General features: G+C 39.6%; 2 protein-coding genes across 2 annotated transcripts; both read left to right on the top strand.

Annotated features, from left to right (window-relative positions):
• The first annotated feature begins 369 nt into the window (after positions 1–369).
• On the top strand, positions 370–2,066 carry LOC122010885 (ammonium transporter 2 member 5-like). The gene is made up of 3 exons (XM_042567357.1): positions 370–1,065; positions 1,137–1,422; positions 1,502–2,066. The coding sequence occupies exons 1-3, from the start codon at positions 475–477 to the stop codon at positions 2,026–2,028; spliced, it is 1,404 nt and encodes a 467-aa protein (XP_042423291.1). The 5' UTR covers positions 370–474; the 3' UTR covers positions 2,029–2,066.
• A 2,510-nt stretch (positions 2,067–4,576) lies between these two features.
• Positions 4,577–7,192, top strand: LOC122037648 (E3 ubiquitin-protein ligase RHF2A-like). Its single transcript, XM_042597160.1, has 8 exons — positions 4,577–4,768; positions 5,061–5,200; positions 5,302–5,348; positions 5,731–5,793; positions 5,879–5,987; positions 6,099–6,439; positions 6,546–6,653; positions 6,746–7,192. Exons 2-8 carry the CDS (start codon positions 5,069–5,071, stop codon positions 7,053–7,055), a joined length of 1,110 nt encoding a protein of 369 aa, XP_042453094.1. The 5' UTR covers positions 4,577–4,768; positions 5,061–5,068; the 3' UTR covers positions 7,056–7,192.
• Positions 7,193–8,848: the final 1,656 nt, after the last annotated feature.

Genomic DNA, 8,848 nt, shown 5'->3' with positions numbered 1-8,848 from the left:
TGGCGGGGGCGCTGGGGCGAGCGAATCACCTATTGCCACATGTTTACAATAAATTCAACTATATATCTGTATTTATCTTCCTCCATAACTATAAGACCGGCTCTAAGGGAACCATTAATGTGACAATTCCACATATTTATAATAAATTCAATTAACACATTCGATTTAATATTATCACATCTTATTAGACATTTTAATTAAACTTTGTTAGAAAATCCAGAGCATGATTCTGTTTTTTTTTTTTTTTTTTTTTTTTGGTCAGAAACGCTTCCAATATTCTATTAAAATATTCAATTTTCTATTTTTGAACCCCTGAACCTCCTTCCACTAAAACTTCAACCCTTCGTTCCAACGAACGATGCACTGGCTTTACCGCATCAGAGCAAGCCGTTTCTATTTAAATTCATCCTCCTCAAGAGAAATCGAATCCATCAGAAGAAAAGAACACATAGCGAGGTTTTGGACGAGTTGATCATGTCTTTGCCGTCGAGTTTGACGATTAGCGAGGCTTCGCCGGAGTGGCTGAACAAAGGGGACAACTCATGGCAGCTGACGGCGGCGGCGATGGTGGGGTTGCAGTCGGTGCCGGGGTTGGTGATCCTCTACGGTAGCATCGTGAAGAAGAAGTGGGCGGTGAACTCGGCCTTCATGGCGCTCTATGCCTTTTCGGCGGTGCTCGTGTGTTGGTGCCTGTGGGGCTTCAGCATGGCCTTCGGGGAGGAGATGTTGCCCTTCTGGGGCCGCCCCAGCGCGGTTGCGCTGGATCAGGCACAGCTCCTAGCTCCGGGTTTTGCTGGGATGTACCCGGCCGCCACGCTCGTCTTCTTCCAGTTCGTGTTTGCGGCCATCACCCCCATCCTGATCGCCGGCTCGTTGCTCGGCCGGATGAATTTTAAGGCATGGATGCTCTTCGTGCCACTCTGGCTCACCTTCTCCTACACCGTCGGCGCTTTCAGTCTTTGGAGCCCAAATGGCTTCCTCTTCAAGGCCGGCGTCATGGATTTCGCCGGCGGTTACGTCATCCACCTCTCGTCCGGCGTAGCAGGACTCACCGCCGCCTACTGGGTACATATCTGAATTCATGATTTCATATAATTGATTAGTTAGTTATTTGATTGATCGATGAATGCATTTAGGTCGGGCCGAGAATTGGCAAGGACAAGGAGAGGTTTCCGCCCAATAACATTCTGTTGACCCTCGCCGGCGCCGGATTGCTTTGGATGGGTTGGACAGGGTTCAACGGCGGCGCGCCGTACTCGGCCAACATCGACGCCTCGATCGCCATTTTGAACACGCATCTCTGCACGGCGACCAGTCTGCTCATGTGGCTCTGCCTCGACATGTTCGTGTTCACCAAGCCCTCCGTCATCGGCGCTGTCCAAGGCATGATCACCGGGCTCGTCTGCATCACCCCTGCCGCCGGTAACTGTCACATCCTTCTCTGTTTTCAAGCACACATTTCTCTTATTAGTCAATTAATGGTGAGTGAATTGGTGAATAGGACTGGTTCAACCTTGGGCGGCCATCCTAATGGGTCTGCTCTCCGGTAGCATCCCATGGTTCACCATGATGATCCTCCACAAGCGCACCCCCTTCCTCAGAACGATCGACGACACCCTCGCCGTCTTCCACACCCACGGAGTCGCCGGAAGCCTCGGCGGCATCCTCACCGGCGTGCTGTCCGAGCCGCGCCTCAACCGCCTCTTCTTCGGAGACGACCCCAGGTACGTCAGCCTCGCGTACGCCATCAAGGACGGCCGTGCCTCCGCCGGGTTCCGCCAGGTCGGCATGCAGCTTGCCGGCATCGCCTTTGTCCTAGCCGTCAACGTGGTGGTCACCAGCGTCATCTGCCTGCTGATCAGGCTGTTGGTGCCGCTGCGGCTGACTGAGGAGAAGATGCTGGTGGGCGACGACGCCATCCACGGGGAGGACGCGTACGCGGTGTGGGCGGACGGCGAGACCTACGATAAATCGGTACACGGGTTGGAGTACTTTGCGGCGACCAGCGCCGACTGCGAAATGGCGTGAGGTGGATTGGACCGTGCTTAATTTGTTCTGGCGACAAGTTTAATCGGATGCACTCTGCAAATCCTTATCATCTGTTTAAGTTAACTAAACAAATATTTTTTATATTAATTTGCATCGTAAATATTAGTTGTTCCTCTGGTGGTGGAGTTTGGATCGTGCAATTGACTACGTTAGACCTGATGACGATTAATTAAGCTAGTCATTTGTTGGCAAATTCAATAGCGACTAATATCAAATCACGTTTCAAAATTATAGAATTGAGTACCAACTTGATATTTTACCATGGTCCTCAAATCAATTCAACTGGAAAAGAAAAATCAATCTATTGATTTTATTGTCAATCGAATTGATTTCTTTCCGTGTGTTTGAAAAAATGTATCAATCGATTTTAATCAAAATCAGTTGATGGATTGAGAGACCTCGAAATGATATGAAACCGGTTCCTACGTATTTATCTAGTTCTTTTGATTATAAAATGTTATCACACATCAATTTGATCAAATATATCGAGAGCGATAATTTTTTAAATACAAATATGTCTAAAAAACTAATTCGTGTTCAAAAAATCACTACTTTTAATATAGTTGGTTAAATTGATGTTCGAAGACATGGATATAATCATAAAAACTAGAAGAATTGATCAGATATAGTTTCACTTCATTTCAAGTTCTCTAGGTGTATCAACCGATTTTAGCCGAATGAACATGATCTTGCCCGAAAACAGTGAAAAAGGCTAGCTGGAGATGTGGCTCTTTAGTTGGGCGGCGAAGATTCCGCTCCGATCTGCAACACAAAAGATGTCAGTGTCGGGTCAGGAAAGAGGTCTCCGGTGTTGGCCCTCCGATGCTCAAGTTAGTCACTAAAGTAATAGAAAGAAGACAGAGCAATGCAGTAGCAATGAGAGCATAAGCACAAATAACAAATGTCACATCCCTTCACTTGTGCATGACCCCCCTTCCCCTATTTATATAGTACTACAGTAGGCGACGTGCATGCTTCCCAAGGCACGGACATGTTTTACTAACCGTTCTATGAAAAGATATGTCAGAAAAGTATCTCTAATACCATATCTTAACAACCATGTAAATCCTTGACATGGCAGTAGAAACATCCATTGTATAATTTGTCTGTTGACTATACCCTGTTGTCAACGGTATTATCTTCTAAAGGGATATTACGAGATATAGGAGGGGGCCCCGCCCGATCGATCTCAATTGCTTCTCTCCTCCGTAGTACCTCAGTTCAATAGGTTGTTTCTTGCCTAATCGGCTAAGCAATCTACTCAGATGAGCTTCTTGGCCGATCGAATCTTTTAGGCCTGATCGACAGTTGAAGTCGACCTCCGCTCAGCTCACTTTTGGTGAGCCTGTTGGTTCTCTGGTATTGACTGCCCTGACTTTGACCTCCACGTCAGTTGCTGGTCCCACCTTTGACTTATACTTGATAGACAACCTTTTACCACCGCATCATAACTTATATTGATTTTATTTAGGTTCATTCGACCATAGTTAAAAAAAATCACTAATCCCAATATATTGTGTCAAATTGATATTTAATGTATTTTTATAATCAGGAGAACTAGACGAACATATATGAATTGATTTCATGTAATTTCAAGATTTCTAGGTCCATCAGCCGATTTCAGCCAAAACTGACTGATGGATCTATAGAGCTTGGAATGATATGAAACTAATTTCTATATGTTAGTCTAGTTCTCTTATTTATTAAAATGTTATCAAACATTAATTTCATCTAATATATTGAGAGCAATGATTTTTTTAATATAAATATATCCGAAAAATTAATTCATGTTCAAAAAATTAACGCACTTAATATATTGGGTCAAATTGATATTTGATAATATTTTAATAATCAAGAGAATTAGACTAACATATAAAAGTTGATTTCATATCATTCCAAAATCTCTAAGTTTATCAGCCGATTTTAATAGAAACATAGATTTTTCAAATAAAATAAAATTCATTCGATTGAAAAAAAAATCAATGTACTGATTTACTTTTACAAATCAATCGATTCGAGGACAAAAGTAAAAGTAAAATAAAAAATAGATACATAATTTAAAAATTAAAAGATATTTTAAAAACTTACCTACCGGTCGATAGAAATCTGAACGTTTAGTATTTGGAAGTTTATTAATTTGTTATCTGGATGTTATTAATCGTAATAACATATTTTAATCATTAATGCATATTTTAATTAAATGTATATTTTGGGTGGGTGATTTAGTAAATTATTCATTAATTATGATCCAAACATACATTTTTTAATAAATAAATAAATTGAAACTCTCGGCTGGATTCCTTACCTTCCCTGTCCGCCGGTCAAAAGGCAGAGCTTTCCCTTCTTCATGGTGTTCTCTGGAAACTTAAATTCGAGAGACCCATCATTACCTGAGCAATAGGTTCCAACTTCCGGTGTTACTAGCCTCTTCCATTCGTGGGTACAGATTTACGTAGACACAGAAAGTGAGTTCACTAAAGGTCCAAAATAAGTAACCCGAATATCCAATCCCCATTTCTCTGCCCACACTTTGCATAAAAATAGGAGGAGGACACGCGAGCGGAAAAACCCACCGTCCACCGCACCCCGGTTCCTCCGCTCATCTCTCTCTAGGGTTTCTTGGTTGGTACCCCTCGAATCATCGTCGGCTTGCGTAACCGATAGCAGGATCTCCGACGCGGTCATTCCTCAGGCCCGATTTCGAGGCGTTTGGTCGCAGGTAACGATGATAAGTTGCTAAGTTCTTCGCCGATGACGACAATGGGGTTCTCGTTTTAGAGTGCCATTTTTTATGTGAATTTAGCGGTCTCGTTGATTTGAAGTTGCTCTCTTCTTGATTGTAGCGATTACGATGATATGATATAAGTGTTCCCGAGGGAGCTCTTAGAACTTGGCGATGGTTCTTTCTCCGGATTTTTTTGTCGTCGTCTAGTCGCCCGTCATCTGATTTCCATTTGAATTCATAGCTTGCTCTTTTGTCTAATTTAACGAGGTACTTACCACTGACTTAGGTTTTTCAATGGACGAGTCTGCAAAGATGGAGAGCCATTTGTCATCAGCTGCGGCTTTTGTGGAAGGAGGCATCCAGGATGCTTGTGATGATGCTTGCAGCATATGTCTCGAGGCCTTTTGCGAAAGTGACCCATCCACGGTGCGTGGTGTTTAGTGTGTATATATGCATTCTTAATTGATGATATTACTTCGTTGTCTCTATAGTTAAATAGACGTCTTATGTATTTCTCTGTTCTTCAGGTTACCAATTGCAAGCACGAGTTCCATCTGCAGTGTATTCTTGAATGGTACTTCCTTTGTTGCTCTCTATGCTATTATAGTTCTGTGCGGATTACTGAACTTGCCGTTTAACTATGTATTTGCTAAGTATGTTCATTAAAAGAACACTCGTTTGGAGGAACATCTTTGAAATTCAACTTTATTGGATTATTTAGTGGTACTATGAGTTAACCCATTTTGGTATTTCTGCAGTAATGAGATTTCTTTACTTGTAATTTTTATACTTGTTTAATGAATGTGTTTATCAGTTTGAGTTTTCTTCACTGCTTATTAATTCTGCAAGCTAGTTTTGTGTGCATTGCTCTTTCTTTATCTCAAAAAAGTCTTGGTTGTTGCTATTTATTTTTCCCCTTTAAATTAACGGGTTTTTTTTTTCAACTGCATAATTAGGTGTCAGAGAAGCTCTCAGTGTCCTATGTGTTGGCAGACTATTGGTTTGAAAGATCTAGCCAGGTATTAGTCGAATTAAACTTGCAGAATATGCTAAGATCAGTGGTACAAAATGAAAGGGTGATCATTTCTGACTTGGTCATGACAGCCAAGAGCTACTAGAGGCTGTAGAGCGTGAAAGGAGCATAAGACTTAACCACGTACACGCTGCTGCTATTTTTCATCATCCAGCAATTGGTGATTTTGAGTTGCAACATGTGTGTACTCCTGTAAACTTCTTTCGATCCTTTTTATGTGATTTATTTGCAAACAGGTGATGGTTTTTTTCCGCGTCCCTCTTCATAATGACTATACATTTTTCATTACAGTTTTCAGCGGGAGAAAATGATGCTGAACTTGAAGAGCGTATTATCCAGCACTTAGCTGCTGCCGCTACCAGGGGAAGAGCACATCATATCGCCAGAAGAGGACGGGTTAGATCAGGATCTCAAGGCAGTCCACAGTATTTGGTTGTCTCTACTAATCAGAATTCACCATCAGTAGGCTCCGTATCTGCTTCCTCTACCGTAGTAGGGGAAAATGAATCACCTGCAGTGGTTGCTGTTAATCCGTCACTTTCAGCTGCTAGTCCAGGAGGGGAATCCACTGAAGTTACTAATGGTTTCCCGGCTCAAGTTAATAATACAAGCTGGCCTAGTTCAAGTCCCAGGTGCGTTTTAATCTTTAGTATTACTGACCTGGAAATCTATTCCTTTTTATTTTCTGAATACCCTTCCCATGGACCATTGGAATGTTCTAAATCATTCTTTATATAGGACTCCTACTGGTCTTTCTTCTCCTGGTAATCAAGACAGACCAGGGCCATCTGAGTTGCAATCTCGTTCAGAAACTTTGAGATCTCGCTGGAATACTGTCTCAATGAGGTGTTTTGAAGATTAACTTATGTTCTCAGTTTTCAGGATGCACAGATGCTGATTATACTATTTGTACTTCTTTTTGAAAATTCTGCAATCAGGTACAAGGAATCTATAGCTAGGAATACTCGAGGTTGGAGGGAGCGGCTATTTTCACGTAATAGTTCTGTGGCAGATATTGGTTCTGAAATCCGGAGAGAAGTCAATATTGGAATTGCAACTGTGTCGCGTATGGTGGAACGCTTGGATACAAGAGAACGTAGAACTTGGAGCTCAACCGCTTCAGCTGGTGCTGAGGCCAATGCGGTCGTGGAGCCAAAAAACGACGGTGTCAGTGGCAGTCAAGCTAGCACTTGTGTGAATAGTAGCACTTCGTCGACTTCCTGTTCTGCAACTTCTGGTTCCCATTGACTTATGTGGATTAACTCTATTTCTATCTACGAGCTTGCTCGATTATTTAAGACTGATGGTATGCACATTTATGCTCTTCATGCTTTAATTACTATTTTTACAAAAAAAAATTAAACAAAGATGATGAGGCTTTTATATATCTAAGACCAAAATTTGTTTCGCACCCAAAATTAGTTGGACGTGAGAGAAGAGTAAAAAAGACCAAAATGTTCTTGCAATCTATGTTTAATTTTATTATTCTTCTTGCAATTCTATGTTTAATCAGTTGGACATGAAACTATAGTAAAAAATAATCCAATCATTTTATTGTAGCCTTGTGATTGTGGTTCAAATTCATATCACAGGAGTGTGATTCGTTTTGCAAAGGTGCCGGATGCATCTAATGCTAGATTGATAATTCAACAGTTCGTTTATAGAATATTAGCTTTATCGAATGGTTTTGTCATTGAAAAGGACATGCCTTAGATTTATTTTATTCTTTTTATAGGATAGTGTAAAATTCGTTGACGCAAGATGAGCATGAGAATTTAGTTTTGGAGATGAGTTGGCAAAATGCAAAGTTCCAATAACGAATTCTAAAATAATAATAATAATAATAATAAATAATAATAATAATAAATATAGATATGTTATATTAACGGCTCTCTTAGTGTCGGTTCCATGAATATGAAGAAAGTATATGTAGGTATACAAATGTCAGGTACATGGTGGGATAAATCTTAGGTCGTCAGTTTCTGAGAATCGACTTTTGACTATTACATTTTTGACTATTATGCAGAGATGTTATGCATCTACCGTCTGTGCTACGCCTGAGGACATAATGAATTCTACAAAGTTCATGGTGGATGTAATTACAATATTATCTGAACTATGGTATATAATTTGGGAATTGGTGTAGTAATTTTCTCAAAACTTAAGAAAGGTTTGATTCCTGAGAGATGGTTTCCTTCAACCATTTAAACCTTTATTTATGGGCTTTTTATTGACCAAGTAGGTCTTATTTAAGTGATTGATTTTTTTATCAGTTGAATCGATTATTGTGTGTCGAAGTTGAAACTTTGAATAAATCAGATGATTAATTTTTTAGATTTTTTTGTCAAACTCGATTTTAGGTAAAATTGATTAATGAATCAAACGATCCCGGATTGACACGAAACTAGTTCTTGGATGAATCTAGATAATATTTTTGTTGCAAAAATTTTTAGGATGAAATATTTTTGTTGTTGCCAAATTCTGCAACAAAAGAATTCAAATTCGTTGCCAAATTTTGGGACAATTTATATTTTCATTGTCAAATTTATCGCTAATTTTACAACAAAAATAATATTCATCTTAAAATTGCTGACGAATTTGACAGCAAAAATAGAATTAATCCCCAAATTTGGCGATGAAATTTTTTGGTAAATCTACAAATTTGCGATGAATCAATTTCGTCCTAGATTCTGGTACGAATCTATGGATTCGTTCCAAATTCTGGAACAAAATTTAGGATGAAAAATATATCGTCATAAATTTTTCAATGAACAGTAAGTATTATTTTTGTCGCTAAATTCATCCCTAAATAAAAAAAATGACTAGAACCAATTCATTTCTACAATTTATCGTGTTAATATAATATAATCCACTATATTGGCGAGTGTATTCATCTTTTACCACCATATTTACAACAAATTCAATTAATACATCCTATTTAACATTATCACATCTTATTACACATTCTAATTAAAATTATCACATATTTTATTACACATCTTATTTAACATATATACACATCCTATTAATATTTGAAATAA

This window comes from Zingiber officinale, chromosome 1A (assembly GCF_018446385.1).
Source record: "Zingiber officinale cultivar Zhangliang chromosome 1A, Zo_v1.1, whole genome shotgun sequence".
Classification (NCBI taxonomy): Eukaryota; Viridiplantae; Streptophyta; class Magnoliopsida; order Zingiberales; family Zingiberaceae; genus Zingiber; species Zingiber officinale.
The sequence above is the reverse complement of the archived record's forward strand: the minus strand, read 5'-3'. Positions and strand labels throughout refer to the sequence as shown.